Raw genomic sequence first — 26,219 nt, forward strand, 5'->3', positions numbered from 1 at the left:
ATTCAATCCCAGACACAGCCCCATGTTCTGAGCACACAGAGTTCTGGAGTTTGCTCTAAAGCTGGTATTATTCAGCAAATTTAAATCTAGCATCAACATTCACAGGAATGTTCAGCCAAAACAAAGAGTATGACAACCTGTTGCCCACAAAAGGAGCCAGCTCTACGGACCCCATTCCAAATTCCAGCTCCTTTCATTAATCACTCTTGCATAATAAATTAGCACAAGTCCTGCCAGCTTTAATGCTCAAGTTTGTTTATTTCCTCAGAACAAAAGTATCAAGCATAATTTTTTAAGAACAACCTGTGTAAATAGAAAGCTTCATGGCATTCTCCTCCCACTTACAAATTCCCTGAAAGCAGCCTAGAATCTATCTGCAAGAGGCAGGATATCAGGAAAGTTTTCTTCAAACCTTGTGCATGGGAGAAGAGAAGGAATTTAGGCAGACCCCTTCCTCTCTCCAACAGCAGGACTTAATTGTTCTGGAAACTGCCTCAAAACATGGCAAGCAAACCAAACTTCATGTCTATAAACACGAAAGGAAAATCATGTGTATAAACACAGAACCTTCACTTCAGTCTCTCCAAGTAAGACAGTGCTCCTTTTCCCCAAAACTTGTATGTGATGCTGAGATCTCCATGTGCCTAGAGCTGGACAGCTGGAACAGTCCTAGGATGACAAAGTATCACAGTCAGTGTTTCCTCAGCATCACCTGTACAGTTTATTTAATTTCAGCTCTCAATCATCCATGCTTACCAGCATACACCTCCAGTGGCCCTGTAAGAAACACCTAGAATTCTATGGATTAGTACAAGTGTAACAAACACAGTGAAATCCCCTTAAAATCCATTCAACTTCCTCATGAAAGACTTGAAGAAAACAGAGTATTAAGTGACAAGAGCTAAAAACAAGCCAGCCCCCCTCCTGGAGCACTCCTTGGGCCACCTCCTTTCCTACACAGGGTCATCCATGCTTCCCATCACTTATGCTTTTCCACCCTGGTTCTGGGAAACTGAAGCCTGGATACTTACTCTGCCTTTGGGAGAAAGGTGAATCTTGTACGAGACCAAGGAAATCTCCTTAACCCAGATTACTATTGTTTCTCCCCATAGTTCCCTGCTCCCACTTCCTTCCTGTTGCAGGACAGGAGCACTGGAAGGTCTGGCCATCTGGTTGCTTCCCAGCAACGGATCACAGAGCATACCCGCCACTTTGGGTAGTCATTACCTCACCCATCACTCCCATTTGCAGTTGAGTCCCTGACAGTCTTGGAGCCCTGGCAAGGGGAATGACAATTTCCACATCCAGAAAACCTCTTTCTTTCATCTCAGCCTCCACCCATACCACCCCTTCTTTAGGGTAACCAGAAGGAAATCAGTGTCTTGGTGCAGCATCAGCTTGGTCTGGATAACAACCAGGACTGTTTTTAAGTGGTGATTCCTCCCTCTCCAGCTCTAAATTTCAAAGAGGAACCTCTCTGGTCACTGATCAAGACTTGGCTCACCTACCTCACCTTCTAATGGCTTCATTGAACTTGTTGCCAAAAGCTCACCTGCTCCTCCAGTGCCTCTCCCAGGTGGGCTTCCCCTCTGCTCCTGCAGAAGGAGCACCTTCCCCTCCCTAGTCTTCAGACAGATCCAGCACCTTCCCCTGTGTCTGGTGCAACAGGTCACACCCTGCTGTTCCTGATGTAGCTGCAAGTGGCTCCTCTCAAATACCACCACAGAAAAACTCATACTGGAAGCATTTCCCCAATTTGTGAGCACAAAAGGCACCAAAATACTGTTGGAACATAAGCCTTGTCCCTCTCTCATCCACAGGATTACCAGCAGAAGGAAAAATAAGATAAATGACAAACCAAGAAAATCCTTGGAAACCTTTCCCCAAAACAAGCCAGTATCTGTCTCCTACAGGAGCTCTGAGGATTAAAGGATCCCATCCAAAAGGTGCATGACCTGCCCACAGCTCAGGAATACCAGGAGCCCAAATGCATTTTTATACTCTTCCAGCATCCACATCCCACCACAGCTGGCCCAGCCAGCTCAGCTGCAGTGGCCATTTCAGCACAAATGTAAATCAAATTATTGGCAGCAAAATAGTGAAGTCTGTTCCTTAGAGGATATAGAGTTACAGGTTGCTAACCAGGAGGCAAAAAAAAAAAAAAAACAGGAACTGTGAGAGAAACAGCCTCTTTACAGAGTAAAAGAGAAGATGAAGCATCACATGATGCTCAAAATCCACACCTCATTCATTATACATCCTTGAAAGGCACAACACGATCACAAGATAACTGGGGCTTTGAGGAACATCAGGACTCATCTCCCTCTGCTGACCCTGGAGCAGTGGGATTGTCAGTCTGTGGGGTCAGAGCCACACAGAACCTATGACCACGGGCCATCCAGCCAGAAAACTGGGTTTGATTCAGCACAATGTGCCTCTTACAAAGGCTGCCCCAAATTTAAAGTTTGGGATAATAAAAGCACAAAAGAGTTGAGGAACACTCAAGACTGCCAGAAACACAGGAGTGAGACTTTCAGCCTACCACAACCCGGAATTTAGCGCAGTCACTGTTCATCCACACTCACCAAATCCCATGTTACAGCGCCATTTAATAGGCTCCCTTGTACTGCCAAACCTTCCAGAACTGAGGGTACAAGAGGTTCCTGATACACAAGATACCCACTGTCAGTCCAGGCTGGCAGCATTTTCCAGGAGAAGGGGGAAAGGAAGTCCATAAAGAAGGAAATGATTGAGGGACATTTCAGCTGATCTCCTATTTGAAAATGAATCAGAGACAGAAAGGCTTAAATCATTTCTCCAATTCACAGCAGAAAGTTCTATCAACCAGGAGAATGAAAGAAAGGCTTCAAATGGAAAAAAGAAATCCTTATCCTGGATGTGCTACAGAGTTCTGTGCATTGTTAAACTAAGGCATCCTTGCTCCTCCTAAAATACAACTGACTTCCACTCTGCTCCTTGTCAGTCTAATCCATCCCCACGCAGCAGTTCCTTGACATGTTCCCAACAGGAATACTTCAAAGCTGATCACTGGGTGTTCCCACCAGCTGTCAGCTGTGGTTTGGGGTGTCTAATTTGAAACAAGCCTACAGCTACTGAGGCTTCTTGGAAAGGAAAATAAAGGATCAGACCAAGAGGTTTCTGGTTTCGTGGCTGCTATTTAAAGTAATAAAGTCTTTATGTGCAGCTAATTAAAAAAAATATTCAAACTGAAATCCTAAAGCCATTTCAGGGAGTGTTTGATCAGTTTATCTCTTTCATTTACACCTAATGGCTCCACAATCAGAAGAGAAGGGGAGGGGAACCACATGGCCCTGCAGACACAGGAGCTGGATGGGGTTCAACACCAGTGCTGCTCCTGAATGGAGGAGAATGGCACACTCCAACCAAAACTCTTCTCCAAGATTTGTTTCCTTCACTAAAGCAGGTTGGCAGAAACTGAGCCACGAAACCTCGCAAGGCACATTCAGATTTCGAAGGTCACACCCAAGCCTGTTAGTCTCAGCTATTTTAACTCATCCTTTGAAACTACAAGGCTGATCATCAATTCACAGGGAGTAACACACCAGGTCATTTATAATCACTGTCACCTTTACTCTGCATTAAAGCCACAATTAACAGTTAATGCTTAACTAAGGCTTTATAACTTGTTTAAGCTGCTTTTTTGCATAAAAAGCTGCAGGTGCATCTTCCCCCTTTCCTGCCTCCATCTCGAGAAGGACTGTAGTGAAGCACCAAACACAGCAGATAAAGTTCCTGTCAAAACATGAGGAAATTGAAAAACTCAGAATCGTGCACTTAAACATTGTTCCTGCCAGTTCAGCCCTCACTGCCCCCATGCCCTGAGGCAGCAGCTCCCAGAGTGCTGCACTGGGATAACCCTCAGGGAAAAGAGTGCTTCTCAAGGCAAGTATCCAAGAAATCAGGTTGGTGGTGGCAGTCTGGAAAGTTTTCACATCTCAGAAAAGTGATCTCAAAGGATACTCAGAGAAATGCCATCTTCCTCCCTTATGGGAAACAGAACACCTCCACTTCCATGCTCAGATCTAAATGGGATTCACAACTGAGCATGGAGAAGAAAGGAAGGGAAGTTGTGACTCAGTAGCCAGAAGGATAAAGCACATCCTGCACCATGGTTCCACATCAGCCTGGGTGGGAAAGCAGATCTTACATGCACACATCAGCAAAGAGCCAAAACTGTAAACAGCAACTACCTTCGAAGTGCTCTTCTTCAGAGCCTGACCAGCCCCACAGGCACTGCCACTCCAGAGAAAAACCACTGCGACCAAGAGGGAACAATCTTGTGGACTTCACAAGAGGTTCCTGACAGGCTGCAGGACTCTGGATTGCTGAGATTAAATTCCAGCAGCACCAGGGTGCTCTCAGCAGCTGACAACATTATATTATTATGTGCTGGGCAATCCACTCTGACACCAGGAGAGGAAAAGCTATTTACAATGCCAGCCTGTCCTGATTCATCTGGGCATGAGGCACTGCCATCTCAGGGAGCTTTCTCTGAGCATGTGACATGCCTTAGGGAATAAATTCCCTAATTAGGGAATATGCTCTCTGTGGAAGTGGCTCTGCAGTCAGCCATGCCCTCCTCTTTTCTCTGTAAGTGCTCTTTAGGGATGTCCAGCTGTGAGGGCTTCAAGTGGCCACTTCAATGGTTGAGGTGGCTGTGGATGTATTCTCAGAGCATGGCAGCACACAAGCAGACACTGACCCTTCCCACATCCAAAGTTAGAGCCCCTTCACAGATGCCCAAATCCACAGAGGAAAATGGAAGGAACAGATATGTTGCTCCTCTTTTCTAGAGCCAAGCTACATGAACTTCAACTGCCATCTGAAGATTCGTGCTTACATACATTTTTTTCCTCGGGACTTTTTTTGTTGATCCAAATCAATTTGCCAAGATCTTCAGCTCTGCAAAAGATCCACAGTGAGTTCCAAGAGCTGCCTGTATGCCAGATAGAGAACTCTGTGGCAGGAGGAATTCTCCAGAGATTGGCCTGAATGCTGATGACATGCACTGCCCACCCCAAACCTAAAGTGATGGAAGTCAAGTCTGCTTAGATCTGGGATAAGACAAAAATACATAAAGCAAAAAGGAAGAACATAGCAGAGCTCTTTCCCAAGCACACCTTAAAAAAAAAAGAAAAAACAAACCCAAAAAAAACCCTTAAAACTGCACCCAGCCGAAGCAGCAAAACATCCTGTTCAGAGAGCAAGAGGTCTCCTAAGAGGAACAATTATGGGAAGGTTAAAGAAGTGATGAGCTCTTCAACACACACTTGTGACTCAGAAAGAACTTCACCCAGCAAGCTGGGGCTGAAACTGATCCTTGGAGTAGCTCCCAGTCCTTCAAGTGCTCAGATAGCCTCTATGACAATAATATTCAGCATTCTATGCAATCAACAGACCCTGATAAAGCAGGGCTTGTGCAAGAGGCATATTTAAGGCCATGTCTATCCTTACTGGAAGTAACTCTTGAGCTCTCCAAACCAACTCTCAGCAGTACCAAGACACTCCCTGCATTTGAAGCAAAAAGCCTTTCCAAAATCCCATTCCCTAAACATGGAGCACTTGTGGGGATTTCCTGGCGCTGACAGCCAAAACCCATCTGTTTGTGAAGTGCTCCTGCCACTGTGTCAGACACAGCCACTAGCGCCCAGGTGCTGTTCTGGTAGGGAGGCAGCCCCCTACTCCATCAGGTGCTCTGTGCTGCTGATGATGGAAAAGACACTCCAATATGGAACAGCTGAGGGAGCTGGGAAAGGGGCTCAGCCTGGAGAAAAGGAGGCTCAGGGGGGACTTTGTGGCTCTGCACAACTCCCGGGACAGGAGAGGACAGCTGGGTGGAGGTCAGGCTCTACTCCTAGGGAACAAGGGACAGGACAAGAGGGAAGTGCCTCAAGCTGTGCTAGGGAAGGTTTAATTTGGATATTCTGGAATTTTTTTTCACAGGATAGTTAGTTAGGCACTGACAGAGACTCTCCAGGGCAGCTGTAGAGTCTCCATCCCTGGGTGAGTTTAAGAGATGTGTGGATGTGACACTTGGGGACATGGGTTAGTGGTGGCCTTGGCAGTGCTGTGGGAACAGGTGGACTCTGTGATCTTGGAGGGCTTTTCCAACCTTAATGATTCTGTGATTCAGTGATTCCATGCACAAGTGAACAACGGTGAACAAGGCTTGGGAGCTCACAAGCAGATGAGTGTTTCTCAAAACCTTTCGATTGCACATAATCTTGTGGCTTCTAAGTCCTGGCCAGACCTCCCAGTCTGGGTAAAGCCAACCCTAGTGCATCCAGACCCATGTCCAGTGCGTCCACTGGGAAAGCATATCAGGGGTCCCTAAAATCAGGTGCTGCAGTAATTTTTTCAGTTTTCAGAAGAGATCAGAGACCAGGATCCTTCCAGAGAGGTATTACAGGTACTACTGCAAGTAGGGACTGCAGAAATCCTCAGAAAAAAAGCGCAACATGCCAGAAGAGGAGAGTGCTGGAGGGAAAAACAACCCCCCAAACGCAATAAGCTCATTAAGGCTTTTCTCTTTCCTCTGCTCAACAAAGAGAATGCTTAATTAAGTCCTCCTTCAAGCCTACCCCCTCATCCAGCAAGGATCAGCAGAAAGCAGAGATTTAACAATTTCCTCTGCAGCACGGGACACCTCAGTGGGACAGGAATTTGCATATTCTAAAGAAGGAGTGAATTGCTGGTTTCTGTTGTTGAGTCGCAGTAGGGAGGGACAAAATCAGCAGGAGGTACATTTCAGATCTGCTCAGGAATAAGGGAAAGCAGGAGGGGAAGGAGCAAGTTGCTGTTTATTCCAAGTCTTTCCCAAGGCATGATTGTGTTATGCACAGACTTCTCAGTTTATTTGCCAGTCTCTTGCAGCCTACTAGGTCAGTTCAACTGGCAACTGCTGCTGACTTTAAGCACAATTACAGTCACTTCTACCTGGTGACACAGCCACAGTTCTGCAGCCAATTCTCACCCATTAATGCTAACAGAAGTGGCAGAACTTGCTACTCATGGCAATCACCCCTGACCTCAAAGATACTGTTTCCTGTCATAAATTCAGCCTTATTTGTTTTCACTGGAACATCTCCCTGTATGTTCCCCACTCCTGGGACCACTTCTCCTGCGTACTGGAGAAGTGGTATCTCCTGAGCTGAGATACATATTAGAAACAAGCTTTCAACTCTGGCTCACTTACAATCAAAAATAAGAGCTCAGAGACCCATCCCCCTGGTCTATCATCAAGGGCCCTCTGCTAGAACCCAGACATTCCTAGGGAAGTTGTCCCCACTCCTCTTGATTTAGTTCTCTTATGAAGGACCACAGCAACACAACAATAGGATTTTTTTTTCTGATGGGTCTTTCAATCAAAACAGAACAAAAAGCTCCAAAAAGCCAGAGGACTCAGCCCACCCATCTACAGTTTAGGGGATACCAAGGAGGACTTCCAGCTCTGCACATCCCAAGAAACTAGGCTCTACATACCTGTACCACACCAAGTGAACAGGCAAATGAACCAAACCCTGAGCGGGGCCAGCTCAACACCCAAGGGATTTACAACGAACTGCAGCAGGATGGATTTAAAAAGGAGCTTGTGCTTCTAGGTCTCCCTCTGAGTGCTTCTGAACTCCCCCCAAGAAACACCACAAGCAGCCTTGCATTTCACCAAAGGGTAGATCTATTCTGACCTGAAATTCCACTGAAAAGGTAGGCAATATGTTGTGAGCAAGATGTTTGTGGCAATTAAAAGAACTGGGCTCTACAGTTGGCAGGGGATACAGAAATCACAGAATGGTTTGGATTGAAAACTACCTTAAAACCCATCAGTTTCACTCCCTGTCATGGACAGGAGCACTTTCCACTAGACCAGGATGCTCAGAGCCACATCCAGCCTGGCCTTGAACACTTCCAGAGATGGGGCAGCCCCTATTTTTCTGGGCAACGTGTGCCAGGTCCTCACCATGGCCACAGGAAAGAATTTCTTCCCTATATCTAATCAGAATCTTCCCTCTTTCTGCTTAGAGCCATTTCCCCTTGTCCTATCATTGCAAAATCCCTTGCAAAGATACTAGGCAGAAGGAAGATGCTCAGGTCTACCCAGGTTTGAGTGTAATCATACAAAACAGCCCTGGATTATTCAGTGCAGAGAAATGAACTTTGTTCCAGGAACACAGCAAGGTTCACCAAAGTCCCACCTGGGAAAGAGCTCTAAAGCAAGGGATGGATGCAGCAATGTTCAGGAGGGAAGAGATGCCACAACTACAGCTCTGAGCCCTTCATGAGCTGGATCACAGCTCAGCTCAGTGCTCCAAGTGCACTTGTCAGCTGGTATACAGGGAGGTTTTCTACAACTTTCGTGATTCCACTGGTCCATTAACCATGGACTGCAGACAGTATTCCCAGCCCATATCCTCACTCAGTGTCTAACAGAGAATAGATGAAGCTGGCCTGCCAAACTGCCCCAGTACAGCCTGTGCTCTCAACTTAACTGGTACAAAGCTGTTGGAAAACACTAAAGAATGTTCTGTCTCAATTCTGACCAATTCCCAGTGTCTTTGACAGAGAGCAGGAGCTCCTACTGGAACTGCTTTGCTCCTATCTGAATGCATAATGAAGTTTTAAAGCAGCAGACAAACCTTTAGCTCGCACAGGGCCCTGCAGGAACCTCCTCCAGCAAAGGTCTTCTTTTGCTATGAATGGACAGTAGATTTTTGTTCGAGTCACAGTGATTTATGTTCATCTGGGAGACCTAGCTTCCTTTTAATACGGCAACAAAAAATCAACTTCAAGGAAGCTTGGAAATATTTTTGACTGACAGCTATCTATCATCTGTATAAGTTGGGAGAACTCCACACACAGGAGTCAGCGGCTAAATTGATTGATAAGCAATTCAGCCCAGCCCTTAAGTTTGCCTACAGGAGAGATTTCTCCCTTTCCCTTTGTACTTCTCAGTCTCCTCTAACCAAAATCACTGGGTTACTTACACCAGATGTGTTGAAATCAGTATCTTCACAAGATGCTTTTTGGGAAACAAGAAGGCACACAACGTTCCCAGGACAGGACCTGTCTGATGTCCCAGCAGATCACCATAATCACCCTGACTCCCACCACAAACCAGGCCTAGCTCATCCCAGAGCACCACAAGAGCTTCCCACATCAGACACCACCAGGGATGAGACCCAAGGTCCTACAGGCATCCAAACTGCAAACTTCCTGAAATGCAGCAAGTGGAAAACCAGAGCCTCTTCCCAAGTTTAGAGCCACAGACTTTCTGCACAAGACTTCATCAGTCTTACATCCCCTTTCAGAGCTCCTTTCCTGAGGGCAGGCACCTGCTAACACACCTAGTAAGTCCCATCCCAAACCCAGGGCAAGATGACTTGTGCTCTGAGGCCACATTAGACCAGAGCACAGGGGCAGCAGGAAGGGTAAAGGAGAAGGCTGAAGTCCAGCCAGGAGAAGGCTGTATTCCTTTAGGAAGCAGTGTTCAACCCAACCTCTTCCTCAAATGCTGCCTCAGCTTCCTCGCAAGCACAAAGAGACAACTTTAAACACCAGAGCTGATGGAAAGGCTGCCAATATTCATTTTCTGCTAGCACAGAGGTACTTCCTGTATTGCAGGAGAGACAACAGCAGCAAATTGATGGCCCTGAGCTGGGGATGGTTCATGACAGAAGGATGTTGTCATTTTCCAGAACTCTTTCCCTAGGGTTTCCCCCAAAGCAAGAGACCAGCAAAGATTTTCACTCCTGATTGTACTCCCTGAAGACTTTGAGGAAAAAAAAGAATGATCAAAGAGCATTTGTGCATTTAGAAAATGCCAATTTTGCTAGTAGTTTGAAGGCTTTAAGGAGTCCAAAACATCTACTTGAAATTTTCTACCCAAACAGACTTCTTTTAATACTTAAAAAAACCCAGAAATAAAATATTTAGATTTTTGTGAAGTGAGGCATTCCAACAGCTCCAGAGAGAAACACCAGAGGGGGGAACGAAATCCAATTCTTAAGCTTAAGAGGAACTTTTTTCCTTTTCTTTTAATTGGCAGAGAAACAAGACTACAGAGCTATTTCAGCCCCTGGCTCTGACCAGGAATAGGTAGGATGAGCAGCACAGGTAACAACAAACCAAACCTACTCAAATGCTGGCAGTTTCAGGTCCCTGTCCCACACATGCTTTGCCGCACAGGAAAGATTCTCCAGGGTGATGAGGTAGCAGTATTCCCCCCCACCATCCCACCCTTCCTCTCCACACACTCCCAACACTTTCTACTTTGCCTCCAAAAGCCTCCTTCCTCCGCAGAAGAGAAGTATGTTCCCCACCTGAGACCACTACAGGCATGACAGGTTTTGGGAGAACTCAGCCTTTTTCAGAAGCTGGTTACCTTGATTTCTTCTCAGCCATAAGAATTGAGAGGGTCAAACATCTGGCAGCACATTTCTTTTTCCATTTCCATGTACTCCTTGTAGTATCTGCAAAGTAGAGCACAGGATGGCATCAGGGGCTGGAGACTGTTTATGCCACCCTCAGTGTCACAACCTGAAAATAATGTTATTTTTTTGGATATAAATAAATTAACATAATGGAAGAGCGTGTTGGCAGCAGACACACAACTCCTCCAAGCCCTTCCTTCTGCAATGTCAGGGAAAGAGAGCTGGAAATGTCATGCCTCATCCCCAGACCTGGAGTGTCTGCTCAGCCTGAGACTAATCAGACCATTTGCCTTCTATGAGACAGGTACTCTCTACACTAGTTTTGGAAGCACGGGACAGTGCAGAGGAACCCCACCTGTGTGCTGTGGGATACTTTTGTGCGTTCTTATGCAAATTCTTTTAGCACCCAGGAACACTGTCCGACTGCCGTACAGCAGGGTATCTACCATGGATATAGGATCTGGGCAGAGGATGGGCAGGAGACAGCAGGGATTTGTGTCTGGACTAAGTGGATGACAAGGCAGATGTTTCCTCCTCTGTTCTCTCTTCCTTAGCAGCATCACAGGATGGCAAAAGCTGTGCCGTCTGCTCCATTTGAACTTCACCAAGCACAGCATCCTCTGCTCTCTGTGCTCTCACCTCACTGGTAAGGAATCCGTGAGCTGCAGGGTGACTCAGTTTGGGAACACTATCCCAGGGGTAAGTGGCTGCCCATGAGTTTGGCTTTCCTGCATCTGTGCCATATAAAGCCAAAAGCAAAGGGTTTTGTGCAACACACTAGAAACCAGCCCCAGTGAGAGGCTGGCTCAGGCTTTCTCAACCGCAGCCCTCAGCACCTCTGGGGCCCAGAACCTCAGAGGGCATTAAATCCCAGTACAGCAAATCTCTCCTGGTAAGTGTCACCCAAAAGTTGCTGATAAAGGATGCCCACCTGTAGGTGGCATATTCCCACATCTATGACAGCAGGAAATTCAAGAGCCCCTTGACTGGAGGAACAGATTAATGCCACATAATGGAAGAATCCAAATTCATTCTGGTTTTGATGCAATGCAAGCCTTCCAATAAAATTCTCAGATCCAGCAGCAGAATTTGCACCAAATCCACCACAGCTGGTACCAGACACATTCTACATACCTCTCACCCTGGATTCTCCAGAGGATTTTGTTCTCCAGAGGATTTTGCCAAGAACCTGTTTCAGCCAGTAAACAGATGCATTCACAAAGCTTTGTTTTGGGACAGCAAAACAGCAAAAGGGATCTTGCTGATTACCACACAACATTGCATTTAACAAAATATAAATGTACTCAGTAAGGAAGTGAAAAGCCACTATGAACAAGATTTTGATTCATATTCCATTTCTGAAGCATTTTTCGGATCACACTATAAGTTCTCAGGCAAGGGCAGGCTGGCAACATTGCATATCTAACCAGAGCTAAGGCCTCATTAACAACACCCAGTAACACTTGCTTCATCTGTTTCACACTAAAAAAATTCCACTCTTTGTCACAGGCAGAAGACCACTCCAGCAGCACTGCCTCCGGCTCTGCGATCCAACATCAGAAAGACATAGAGCGGCTGGAGCGAGTCCAGAGGAGGCCATGGAGATACTCCAATGGCTGGAGCCCCTCTGCTCTGAAGACAGGCTGGGAGAGCAGGGGTGTTCGCTTGGAGAGGACTCCAGGAAGACCTCAGAACCCTTTCCTCTGACTAAAGGGGCTCCACGAGAGCTGTAGATGGACTTTGGACAAGAGGCAATAGCTTCCCACTGCCATAGGGCAGGGTTAGATGGGACATTGGGAAGAAATTGTTCCCTGTATGAGTGGTGAGGCCCTGGCACAGATTGCCCAGAGAAGCTCTGGCTGCCCCATCCCTGCAGTGTTAAAGGCCAGGTTAGACAGGGCATAGAGCACCCTGATGTGGTGAAAAGAGTCTTTGCCCACGACAGTGGAATGACCTTTAAGGTCCTTTCCAACCCAAACCATTCCGCCGTTAAAAACAAAAAATACAGCAGTTTTAACAGGCAGTGAAGCAGGAACTTCAGGACAACAGTGGTGCTCAATTCTGACACACACACACTCACTGAATGTGCTGCTCTCTACAGAGCTGGAATTGACAAAGGCAGAAATGCCTTGTTGCTTCCCGGCCACATGACCTCAACATCATTAGCAAGATTTCTCTTTTATCTACCAACATATTTCAAACAAATCTAAGTGAATACATGAGACTCCTAGAATCAGGCCTTCTAGCACTGTACTAGCTCTCAAGAGCAGCCAGACAGATCTAGTTTAGAACTCCCCGCCATTAGTAGAAATTTGGTAGCTCCATATCCCGTGAGAGATCAGGATGAATACCAGAGATTAATTTAAAATTTCCAGACCAGCAGCTAATATTGCCTTCAAGCTCTTCGTACTTCAGAAGTAACAGAATAAATTTGAAGACTTGGTGTTTTGACAGACTGTTAAAGACGACATGGATACACAGGACAGAACAGCCCTCCACCAACACATGCCCTAGCAGAAGGCACTCAGGCCACCAGATTGGCTTTTCCAGCAGCACCAACCACTCTTTTTAGATGTCACTGCTGCCTTTCTGCAAGTGCCTGGTAGTGACATACAGAAAAGAGTTGGTTTTCAAGGGCTGCTTTGTGAGCTCGGGAGCTGAGAACAACATCGCTCCTGCCTCAGTAAGCAGTGCCATGAGGACAGCACACACTTTTAGGAAAAAGCTAATACTTTTGGCAGTTTCAAAGGAAGAGCATCATGAGGGCACAGACAAGAATTAGTCATGTTTGGGTGGGGCTGGGGCATGACTAAAGCTGGCAGGATAGTCTTGTACTCAGCCTATGGGCAAAGGAAGAGTGCATCTTCAGGGCTGTTCATTTATTTTCTCCAAGATGGCAAGAAATTCACTTTTAATGAATATTAGTATTGTGTATTGAAGCACTTGCGGCGCAGAAAAGCTGATGAAATTAACCAATGTTAATTGCTAAAGGGAACAGGTTAAAGGGAATGAAAATCATACTTCTTGAGAGCATTAACAGCTGGAGCATCAGCCAACTGTATTTCACTGGATTTGAGGCATTTTAGTAGCCCCTACATCCCTGTCCTCACCTTGATCTGCTCACAAGTCAGGTAACACACATCCCACCAAAAAATATATGGAAAAGGTGGGTGTTCCCAACTCTTCACTTGCAGCTTCTGGGCCTGAAAACATTTCAAGCTGTTTTCTCCACATGCGTTTTCTCAAGTCACTTATTAACCCAACAGTTAGGGGGTTTGGGGTTTTTTGAACATTTTAAATATTTTGGAACGGGTATTACAGCCTGTCCAAATACTCTCTCTTCCCCAGGTATGGAAAAGAGGGCTCTCACCTTGCCAACTTCTTCAGCTCATTGTTGATATCACGGTTGAAGGGCTGGATGCACTGAGCTCTGGTCAGGAAATCCCGGGATTTGCTGTACTCCCTCATGAAAAGACAAGCCTGTCATGAAAAGAAGATAGATGCATCACAAGATAAATACAGACCCACTGCCCTTCTTCAGTCCTCCTGCAAAACCAAACATTCCTAAGACAGAGGAAAATAACTGTTTTCCTGGGAACAACCCAGGAAAAGCTCTGTGTGATACATTTCCAGAGAGCCAGACTTTCCAAAAGGGCAGATGCAGACAAACCACTTTGACTGCTGCAGCAGCCTAGAATCCAGAGATTCTCCTCGGTTTATTCTGGGCTCCCTCCACAGCCAAGCTGGGATGTCCCATGATGATTTATTTGCCCACCTGGCCACACCTGAACAGCGCTTTGGCATTTCCTTGGTCCATCTCCAAGGCTAACTCCCCGTATTTCAAAGCTCGATCGCCACATTCCAGTTTCAGGTAAGTGAGTGAAAGATTCAGGAACAGCAGCAGTTTGGAAGCACTGATCTGGCTCTGCTCTGCCTTACTGGAAGATCTGCGATCCAGAATGGAGAGCGCCTGAGAAGAGAGAGAAAACCAACCAGTGCACAACAAATCCATCATGGAAAGCAAGAAACCCATCTCATCCAACAGCTACACCCATGTTTCTGTTCACCTAGGAAACTTTAAAGTAGTAGCAATCAAAACTCTAAATACAAGGCATGGCATTCTCAGCATGACTAGTCATGCTGACCATATAACCACTGGTTTAGGAACTTACCATGGAAAGCAGCAGAATTTAAAAAAAAAAAAAAAGGACCCAGGACTCAGATTTTAAGGATAAATATGGAAATCTTACAGGGAAGAAGGCAAGTCAAATTACTTTTGTTTCAAAAATAGGAAGCAAAAGCAACTTTGAATCATCTCTACCTCTGAAAAAGAAGCAGATGCCAGTTTGAGAATAACTGAGCATTTACCCTGCCTAGAAGAGGAACTGAAGAGGCTCATCCTGGGAAAAGGGATCAGGGGGTACCTTCTCACTCTCTACAATTGCCAGATGGGAAGGTGCAGTCAGACAGGGTCAGGCTCTGCTCCCAAGAAGCTGGACAAGACAAAACAGCCTCAAGCTGCAGCACGGGAAATCCAAGTTGGATAGCGGTGAAAATTACTCACTGAAAGTGTTGTCCAGCTCTGGCACAGGCTGTCCAGGACAGTGGTGGAGTTCCCATCCCTGGAGGGATTTAACAGCCCTGTGGATGTGGCACTTGTGGACATGGGTTAGTGGTGGCCGTGGCAGTGCTGGGGAACAGTTGGACTTGGTGGCCTCAGAGGGCTTTTCCAACCAAAATGATTCTGTGACCATTTCTTCATTTACTACTGCTACTCACACAAAACCACATGTGCAAATTCTGTTCTGAAGTAACAAACTACACCGGGAAAATACCACAAAGTTATCTAATCTCTAACGTGTACCTGTTGTGGTAAGCTAAAATAATTCCTTCTTTCACAGCTTTCCAAAATCACAGCCCACATTTTCCTGGTGCCATACCCTCTTGTATCTGTCCTTGGCAATCTTGAAGCATTGCTTATAGAAGAAGTAGTTGCCAAACTCTCTCTCTGTGGCTGCCACTTTCAACAGCTTTTCTACAGGAAGTCTATCCCGCTGTTCCTGTGTGAAGAAATATCTGAATTTCAGCTCAAACTAAAGAAAACAGAGAGAGAACTCAGACAGGACAGTCCTGCACAGCTCCCTCCTATTCACAGAGCAGAAGCTAGGTCCTTAGCAAGGCCAAGCCACCATCAGGTGGTATCTCCCCAGCCAGGATGAAATGTGGCAGTGTTCTTGGGCTGATTATTCCTAGTGAAGAGGTCAGGAAGCTCCCCAGGCCCAAAAAGGGACTGAAAAAACGCAGGAATGTATCCTTAAAACCTGCCCAACTCTTTCAGCACACAGCTGAGTTAACACAAATGCAGCCGCTGGCACGAAGCTGCTTGAAAGGTTATGTTGCTCTAATTGCTCTCAGGCCAGTTCTGGGACAGCCTGACACTCCCAAAGACACTAACGAGCAAAACAAAACCCCCAACAACAATTTAAAAAATGTAAAAATGGAGGGACAGGTTTTTTTCTCGGTATGCAAGTTGGAACCAGCTTTTAGAGAGAGGTCAGTCAGCCAAAATGAGGGGGCAAGGGGCATGCAGGGAGTTCAGCAAGGGTGGTTTGCTCACAGGACTCTGGGGGAAAAAATTCCCTGTGCAGAAGCTGGAAGGAGACTGGAGGGCCTCCCCCATTGGCTTCTGCCTCCACTCACTCATCCACAACCACAGCCCAAAGCCTTTGACACGAAAATGTGAATTAACAATAGCACCATAACTCACCAGGGAGGAAAAAACAGGGAAGGAGCACTTGGGAGTGGAGCCAAGAGTTAGAGACAAAGGGTGGGGGCTGGCAGGGCACTGGGACACTGCAGACTGAAGAGGATTGTTACAGACAGCTCCTTACTGTTCCTTAAAGAAATTCCTGCAAGTTGGTGCCCTCTAGTGCAACCATGAGGTTTCTGGTAAAACTAAACAGAAATGGGAGCCACTCCACTGACTCCGTCCAGCACAGAGGAACAAAGAAAGGCAGATACCACCTTTTCCCTCTGCATGGGAGGGCAAACAGTGAGACATGGAGGGACACAAAGGGCAGGCATGTAGATCAGAGTAGAGCTGGAAGCCCAGGGATCGGATACTTGCACCCATTCAACCGAACACATGTAACACACAAACCACAGCAACTGAGACAGGACAATGATGGTTCACCCTCCAGATTTTAGTCTCAAGCCTTATTAAGGGAACTCACATGAGTCAACTCAAAGAACGCGTCGCACTCCTCTGAGTCTATGAAGTCCAGCAGCTCCACCTTGAAGAGGACCGTGGTGTTTGGGGGGATGGAGGGAGGACAGCCCCGCTGGCCGTAGGCATATTCTGGAGCGAGCAGGAACAGCGCAGCCTCTCCTTTGGTCATGGACAGCAGCCCGATCTCCAGCCCCCACAGTGTGATGTCTGTCATCAGGGGTAGGACAGGTGAGCTTCACCAACACCAACACCCTCACACACCAAACAATGGCTCCTTAAGCCTGAACGAAAAAATCCCTGGGAACTCGGTAACTGGAACAACCAGTTGCTCCAGAAGGGATTATCAGGGCAGCCTGCTGTGGGACTGAGCATGTGGTATTGCAAACCCAGAGTGGGATGATTAGGAACGGGCTTTAGAGATCATCCACTCCAAGCCCTTCCACTAGACCAGCATGCTCCAAGACCTGTCTAGCCTGGAAAAACATCATCTCCTCTCAAGAGATTTAAAACTACCTGAGGGCAAGTGGGAAACAACTCCCTACCACTCCCAGGCAGAGGTTAAGCAGTCCAGATTCCATCTCCCATGTGAACCAAGAAGATTTAGGACTCCATGAACATTAGAAGTTCCAAACAACCTAAAGACACCAAGCAGCACTTAAGCTGAAGTGCCTTAATACAACCCCAGTCCCAAAATGCCTTAATACAATCCCAAGCCCCAGGACAAAGTTCGTGGCTCAAACCTACCTTTTCCAAGTTTCATCAGCCTTGGATACTTGCTGTTCCCGTTTGAACAGAAGCGCTTATTCCAATTTCCCAGGTATCCAGAGTACTTCACTGTACAGCCCAAAGTGAGGAGCAGGAAGAAACAAAAAGCAAGAATTTGATTTCATAACCCATAACGGCAACATCAAGAGCATACCAGGAGTTGTAACCACCCAGTTATCCTGCTTTTCTTTTTCCATTCCACTACAGAACAGCAGAGGCAGTACAAATCCTTCTGTTTTACACCAAAAACCTGGTCACATCTAAGCAGCCAAGTGCTGTGTGTTTTAACATCATTCCCAGACAAAGCAGCTGCTTCACAGTCCTGAGTTATTTCAGAGATGTGATTTTGTGCTTTTAAGAATGGGAAACTTAAGCAAATTAAAATGCCCCAGTTATATGCAGAAATACTTAAAAAGAATTCGCTAGCCAAAAATTCTCCAGCCAAAGCTGGAGCTCTGGAAAGAGGAACAAGGGAGAATATGTACCACTACCCCAAGCTCTGCACCTGTAACTCCAGTTCTGCCTAAAAAAATATACTGTAACGGGCCTCTCTTGACAGAGCACCAGGGCCCTGCACTGCAGGAACTTCCAGCTTCAAACTTCTCTATGAGCACAGCTGGGCCCTACAAATCCTTGTTTCCTCAAGGTCAAGATGCCTTTTCATTTAATGTGTCAGCCACAAGAAGGCAACAATAATAAACAGGGTATACCCAGGGTATCCAAGGGTAAAATGATAAAGAGGGTATCTCAAATGTTAAAATACTCATAAGAAGAAGAGCCAGTCTCTGAAGCAGAGACACACCATGGTATAATATCAGCACTTTTGAGTCCTTGTTGTGGTCTTTGCCAGCCACCAGCACCTCAACATTACAGTCTTCAGGGATCTTTCCCAACAGACTGCCCTCTCTGTTTTTGTCGGCACCTGCCTCTGGTCCAGCCACACAGACCAAACCTCACACCAGGACAGAGGTGACAGAGGTGAGCACCAGATCCTCACTCCAGCCCACACTTCCAAGGATTTTTGCTTTCTTAGTCCTGCTGAACATAGACTAAACTAAACAATTCCTATTTAAAAGCTGTTCAGGAGATGGTTACTGGTGCCTGAACTATTTGTGAATTCAGGCACAACAGAGAGCCCTCAACCTGCCCCAGGCGGCAGGCCGACCTCAGGCAGCCTCACTGCAGGAGACACCAGCCCTGGCAAGTCTGCAAGGGAATGCAAGAATCGTGGAATGGTTTGGGTTGGAAGGGACCTTGAACATCATCCAGTTCAACCCCCTGCCCACGGGCAGGGATACCCTTCACTAGAGCAGGTTGCTCCAGCCTGGCCTTGAACATTTCCAGGAAGGGGGCAACCACAGCTTCCTTGGGCAACCTGTGCCAGAGAACTGGGACATCCCCAACAGGGGTGCCCGGCCCTGGCCACGGGACCTCGCACGGCCCGCAGGAGGCTCCGGAGGCCCCGGACCAGCTCTACCTGCCACGGAGGCGGATGGGGGCACGGCCTGACCGGTGCCAGGGCGCAGCTGCTCCTTGCGCACCCCTCCATCGCCGGTCAGGTCCTGCAGGGGTCGGAGAGACTCCGAGGCCAGAGACAAAGAGGGTGTCGAGGCCGGGGTCGGGGTCAGTGCCAGAGCCCCCGTGAGAGCCGAAGCGAGGTCCGGGTCCCGCCACCCGGCCCCGAGCTCCTCGTGGCCGGCCTCGCCCGCCATCATGGCCGCGCCTCACCCACCCCGCCGCGCCCGCCAACCAATCACGCCCCGAGCAGCGACCCCGTCCCAAGGAGCGGCTTTAGAGCCACGCGAGAATGGACACGCCCCTGCGCGGCTCTGGACCAATGGACGGCGAAACGTCACGGAGCGCCGCGGTGCATGCTGGGGGATGTAGTCCGTGGCGTGCACGGCCTCCGCGCTTTGTTAGAACAAAAATCCCGAATTGAACCGAACCAACCCAAAAACTCAAAAACCAAAACCAAACCCCACAAAAACATTAAAAAAAAAAAAACAAACCACAACAAAAATCACACGACTACAAAAACAAACAAACAAAAAACCAACCAACCAACCAAAAAAAAAACAACAAAAAACAACCACCCAAACCAAAACCCAATCAAACAAAAATCCAAACCAAAGGAAAAACAAAACCACACCCACCTCCAACCAACCAAAAAACCAAACAAAACTAAAAGCAAACCTGTCCCAAAAAACCACAAAATAAAACAAAAAACCAAAACCAACAACCACACAAACAAACAAACAAAACCCCATAAAAACTCAAACCAACCCACCAATCACAAACCACCACAGGCAAAAGTCAAACTGGTTTGGAACAAGTTTATAAGTTTGGCCTTCTTCAGGCACCTGAAATGCTATAAATGCAAAATGAATGAGAATATAAAATAAAAGCAGAAAGAACCTCCACATTCTTGGCCATTTTTGAGATCACCACAAAAGAACATAAACCCAAGTATTTTTATTCACAGAAGGTTATAGAAAAAAGGCAGGAAGGCAGGGGAAAAGGCAGGAAGGGATGTTCCCACAGCCTGTCCCCAGCCCTCCTTTGGAGAGAATGTGAAAAAAGAGGTTCACTTTTTGGTAAATTTTAAGAAATATGTTTAATAAAATAATTAAGACAATTAGGAGATAAAAAAAGCCAAGTACGGTCAGCCGGGTGACTCTGCACTCAGCCAAGTCCACCCCTTGCTATCTCAGAGACATCCTTTAAATACCCTTCTTATCACAATAGTTTATGAATATTAATATAATTCCATAAACTAGTTTCCATATTCCGGAACTGTTTTGCATGGTCCCTCTTTGGGTCCACCTTTTTAGAGCATTTGTGTTTTGTGGCTGTGTCTTTATTATCACCTCCAGCTTGGGCCTTGGTCCGTGCTTTCTGCAGGTGGTAGATGCTGATAGTTGGTGTATCAATAGCAGAGTCTTCTTTACATGTTCACTGGATGTTATTCTGACCAAACAGACAGTTTAAGCACACATTTACATCAACTACTACTACTATGCCTAATCTTCTTTTACTAATAGCAGAAATAAACTTATATCCTATATCCTTACTATGTTATTAATCATATAGCACACATCTTGCGAAAAGCCAATTTTATAATACACATTTATAACAAGAAGATGCTGCATTGTCTGCTTTGCCGTGTCTCGAAGACCTTCGTGTGAGGCTGGGTGAGAGCCCCAGGCTGATCCTTCTCTCACTGCGTTCCCAAAGTTGGACACTCCCCAGGGAAAAGCCAGGACTATCCCCAGCTCCCTGGGAGATGCTGAGAGGGAAGCCAGGGGATGGGATCATGATAGAATTCATATGAGGGATGCCCATAAGCCAAACACATCCATGAACCAGGAGTTATTATATGAGAAACTATATTTTTTCACAATCAGACAAAATAATTCCTTGTGCTTTGCCCCACACAGTAAGAGCAGTGTTTGGCTTCCTGGTTTTTTTTCCAAAAGCATAATAGGTTTTCACCAGACAACAAAAAACCCACTGGTTTAGCAAAACAACAACAACAACAAACAAAAACAAAAACAGAAAAAAAAAAGTAGTTAATAGCAAAGTTAACCTAGTTGATAACAATATCTTAAAGTCAAGTTGTCTTAAACTTATCTGATAGCAAAGTGGTTTGGTGAGAACATTCTCTCTGTTGCAGTGGGGATAAGGGAAGTCCCAGGGGGGATTTGAAGACCCTGGCTGCTGTGGGAGGCAAATACAGCCAGCTCTTCTCTTGCTCCTGCCCAGTGATGTGCTGTGCTGTGTGTGCCCACACGTGGCTCCAGGCAGCCCTTCCCAGGATGTGCAGGGACAGGACAGGGGGATAAGTGCCTGCCTGACTCTCCTTGGGAGCAGAAACATCCCAGAGGAACCGAGGCTGCAGGAGGGGAGTCACTGCAGCCCCCATCCTGAGGACGAGCCACCTTGTCTGACTGGTCCCATCAGCTTGACCGGGAGAAGCCGAGGAAAGTCCACTGGGTCCGTGCATTGGGAGAAGCGGAGCCAGAGAAATCCATGCAGGCCACCTCAGTGGCTGGGTATTATTTGGGTCTCTGGGAGGTGTTTTTCTGGGAGCACAGGGAGCACCTGAGGCTGGTGCACCTTCTGGTTGTGCTCCTGGGATATTTGGTGGACACTTGAGCTTCCCTTGGTTCACCTCACAGTAAAGTGTGACACCAGCCCAGCTCAGGTCACAGCCTTCCCTTTCCCTGAGGAAGTAACCGAGTCCCTGACTTCAGGTTTGTTTTCTTCAAGGCCACGTGTTTGACTTGCCCAGGAGTCTGGCAGTTCCGTCCCAACTGCGAACAACAGAGAAGACAGTGCTGCCTGAGCCGTAGGGCTTGGAAACACATTGCCCTGTGCTCCCTGGGGCTGATGGGAGAGGCTGGGATGTCAGCTCACAACTTTTGGGGCAGAGCATGGAACATGGAAACAAGTTTCAAGGGGGTGAGCTGTGCCTCAGCTTCCCAAATCCAGCCCCTGGTCTCCAAGATAAACATTTTTAATGTTTTCCTTCTGCTTCTTGCTTAGATATATCACTTGAGTGATGCCAGTCTTTCTGAGGATGCCCATGGGCTGAGATAAACCCAAAGAGATCTGTGGGAATTCATACAAAGACAAGACTAGGATTTTTCAGTGGAAAATGCCTCCTGGCTGTGTCTGAGCCCTGACACACAGGCAGGACTCCACTGCAGTCTGACATCCCTGACTGGGCCCAGGTGGGAACAGCTTGGGGGTGACTGTTGACACCTTGGGCAGACCCAGGACACATGGCCAGGTGTGGGACAGGTATAGCCACAAACCCATTATGGGTTAAAATCATCATCTCAGACTTTGTTTGGAGTTTTAAGGATAGGTTTGCAACTGTCTGTGCTGCTGATCTTGTCCTTGGAACAGGACTGATCTCCCACCCGTATTTCCCAGCCCAGATCTGTGTGGGAAGGTGGCAGGATGGCTCAGAAGATAAGCATCGACATGCTGGAAGAGCAGCTGCTCTGTCCCATCTGCCTGGAGGTGTTCAAGGAGCCACTGATGCTGGAGTGTGGTCACTTGTCCTGCCAGCCCTGTATCCTGTCCCTCCCCAGAGTGCTGCAGGGGAAGCTCCTGTGCCCCATGTGCTGCCAAGGAGTGGCCTGCAGTCCCCTGGCACCCAGCATTGTGCTGGCCCGTGTCATCAAGGTGCTGTGGAGCCAGAGCCAGGACAAAGCCCACCTCAGTCTTGGCCAATGCATCCCACAGATGCAGACATAGAATCATGGAATGCTTTGGCTTGGAAGGGACCTTAAAGACAATCTCATTCCACCCCCCTGTCATGGGTAGGGACACCTTACAGTAGACCAGATTGCTTCAAGCTCCAGCCAACCTGGCCTTGGACACTTCCAGGGATGGGGCAGCCACAGCTTCTCTGGGCAACCTGTACTAAGGCCTTTTCACCCTCAGAGGGAAAAATCTCTTCCATATATCTAACTTAAACTTCCCCTTTTCCAGTTTGAACACATTTCCCCTTGATCTATCTAATTCCTGATGAAAAGTCCTTCTCCAGCTTCCTTGTAGCCCCCTTCAGATACTGGAACATTCTCTTCTCCAGACTGAACAGCCTCAGCTCTCTTAGCTTGTCTCAGTTAAGGCTGTGGCAGAGTTGTCCTCCTGTAGAAACCGTGGTGCTGCACAACAAGCTCCATCAGTACAGAAGAGTCCTTTCCCTCTCCTCTGTTGGAGTCCAGGGCATCCCTCTGGGCACCCTGGAAAGTCACAGACCTCGGTAGAGAGGCCTGGGACCCAAGAAAGAGGGTCTGGGGTCTGTGCAGGGGGGTTTGCCTGGCACAGAGCCCAGGAAGACACAGTCTTTGATTTTGGTCCATGAGAAAAACATCTAACAGAGAGAAGAATTGCAAGTCACAAAGGTGTTACTGAGAGTAGTGTAGTTATCACTGTGCAGAAGATTTTGTCGTTTTGGATTTTTAGAATGTAGATGCAAAGGGACAAGATGGTGGTTTTAGGGCGGTGCCCTGGGTTCTTCTTCTTCTCCCTTGGCATCCATCTTCTGCAGTGACGTGGGCACAAAGTAGTTTCAGTGGACTGGATTAAAGTAGACATGACCCTGTTAGTGCAGGTGATAGACATTGGCACAGAATTGTAAATAATGGGTACGTAGTTATCTGTATAAGAGGTAGCGACCTCCCATCACAGGAGGAGTCACCTCGTGTCCAAGCTGCTGTGAACATCTTGACTGGACACTGAGAATTGTAAGATAAGAACTAATAAACAACGCGAGAAACCAAGAAAACCAAGACCTTGACACTCCTCATCATCCTCACACTGAACACCGAGCTCAGCACAGAACACAGAGACACAGAATCAGAGAGCAGACCCTAAATCCTTCAGAGGTCAAGAGGGAAAATCACTCCCTTCGTGCCCACACGAACCACCAGCCTTTGGAATCTCGGGCAAAGAAAAACAATTAAAACCCGAGACTCCTCTAAGGGCATAAAACGTCAGCCTTGACCTCAGCATCACCATCCCCAGTCTACCACACTGAAACACAGCTTACCTGCCAGGATGATCCTGTGGAAAGGTCTGTATGCCTGAAGAGAGTGAGCTATGAGTGTTCAGGGTCTCTGTGGCACATCCCTCCAGACAGATTATGAGGTGGATGGGCTGGTTGCTGGCTGACATAGGGATCTTCTCTCAGAGAACGCACAAAGCTGGAGCCAAGCGGGCAGCCATGGTGAGAGGCTGCTGAAGAGGGAAATGGGAGCACAAAAAGCAACTGAAGAGCTGTGTGCAGGCAGCAGGTCAGTCCTGGTCTTTCCAACTGCTCAGGGCTGTGAGCTGGCATGGGGGACTATGTGCTCAGTCTGCCAGGGAGGGACACTGCTCAGGGCCATGGGCACCTGAGGGGCTCAGCCACCCTGCACACAGCCCAGCAGTGGCTCCTGCAAACTGCAAAGGGTCACCAGGGACACAGTCCTTCGGCCTGTCACCAAAATGCACAACTAGACTGTGCCAGCAAGAGGCCGGGGAATAAAATACACCACCACCAAGGTAAATTATTGTTCCTGAATCTCCGCCAAACTGAGGCTCCTGAATGTGCCTTTCCACAGGTTCAATTACTGTAGAATCACGGAATATCCTGAGTTGGAACGGACCTACAAGGATCATCAAGTCCAACTCCTGGCCCTGCACAGACACCCCAATAGCCCCACCTTGTGCCTGAGAGCACTGTACAAATGCTGGAGCTCTGGCAGTCTGGGGCTGTGAGCATTCCCTGGGGAGCCTGTTCAGTGCCCCAGCACCTTCTGGGGGAAGAACCTTTTCCTGATACCAAACTAAACCTTTCCTGACAGTGACAGAGCTCCAGCCATTCCCTCAGATCCTGTCACTAGGATGAGATTCTTATATCCTTTGATTGTTCAGGCACAAGGTGACTGATCCCCAGCACCCATTGTTAACCCTTTTGACCCTGCAAAGCAGCTCTCGCCTGTCCCTGGATCCAGGTGTCCCCGGAGCTGATTGTGCTGGAGTGACTGATCCATCATACCAGACAGTTCTGGGACAGCTTCAAAGCCATATCCAGGTTGCTGGGATACTGCCTTATGATGGCTGTCCCGGGGTATCCTTTACCCTCCATATACAGCTCTGAGCTTCCTGGAGCAGATCCCTCTTTCCCAGAGCAGACTCCTGGGCTGGGCATCCTTTGCTCTGAGTGCAGCACGAACACTACCAAAGTCTGCAGCAAATCTCCACCAACCCATCACCCACAGGGTGTCACAGGGTCTAAAAAACGGTAGTAATGTCAGTGTGCTTCCACATGCAGGGACCGTATGGGGTGTCTGGGGCTGGTGACCAGGGTCACTGGGGTGACAGAAGTGGCTGGGATGGCCGGGCTAACCAGAATGGTCAGGGTGATGGGGTGGTCAGGGTGGCTGGGATCATCGGGATGAACAGGGTGACAGGGGTGACTGGTGTCACTGGGCTGGCCAAGGTCACTGGTGATGGGGTGGCCAGGATGATGGGGGTTGTTATAAATGTGTATTATAAAATTGGCTTTTCGCAAGATGTGTGCTATATGATTAATAACATAGTAAGGATATAGGATATAAGTTTATTTCTGCTATTAGTAAAAGAAAATTAGGCATAGTGGTAGTAGTTGATGTAAGGATGCTTAAACTGTTTGGTCAGGATAACATCCAGTGAACATGTAAAGAAGACTCTGCTATTGATACACCAACTATTAACATCTACCACCTAAAGAAAGCACAGACCCAGGTCCGAGCTGGAAGCGATAATAAAGACACAGCCACGAAACACACATGCTCTAACAAGGCGGACCCAAGGAGGGACCATGCAAAACTGTTCCTGGAATATGGAAACTAGTTTATGGAATTTTATGAATATTCATATATTGATATAACGGGAAGGGTATTTAATGAATGTCTCTGAGATAGCAAGGGGTGGACTGGGCTGAATGTCGAGTCACCCGGCTGGTCGTACTTGGCTTTTTTTATCTCCTAATTGTCTTAATTATTTTATTAAACATATTTCTTAAAATTTACCAAAAAGTGAACTTCGTTTTTCACAAGGGTGATGGGGGTGGCCGGGCCGGCCGGGGACACGCGGTTCCTCCCGCCGGCGCCGCCGCCCGGCCCAGCCCGGCCCGCCCGGTGCCCCGGGCCCGTCCCCGCCCCGCCCCGTCCCCGCCCAGCGCGGCCCGCCCCCCGTGGCCCGAGGCCCGGCAGGGT

At 47.6% G+C, this 26,219-nt stretch overlaps 1 protein-coding gene across 1 annotated transcript; it reads right to left on the bottom strand.

Moving 5' to 3' along the window:
- Window positions 1–311: 311 nt before the first annotated feature.
- FKBP6 (FKBP prolyl isomerase family member 6 (inactive)) lies at window positions 312–19,815 on the bottom strand. The gene is made up of 8 exons (XM_083874983.1): window positions 18,941–19,815; window positions 17,443–17,532; window positions 16,703–16,905; window positions 15,410–15,529; window positions 14,245–14,439; window positions 13,840–13,949; window positions 10,421–10,508; window positions 312–669 (listed from the first exon to the last, which is right to left on the bottom strand). Exons 1-7 carry the CDS (start codon window positions 19,176–19,178, stop codon window positions 10,433–10,435), a joined length of 1,032 nt encoding a protein of 343 aa, XP_083731109.1. The 5' UTR covers window positions 19,179–19,815; the 3' UTR covers window positions 312–669; window positions 10,421–10,432.
- Between the last annotated feature and the right edge of the window lie 6,404 nt (window positions 19,816–26,219).

Source organism: Zosterops lateralis, assembly GCF_965231275.1.
Source record: "Zosterops lateralis genome assembly, chromosome: 19".
NCBI lineage: Eukaryota > Metazoa > Chordata > Aves > Passeriformes > Zosteropidae > Zosterops > Zosterops lateralis.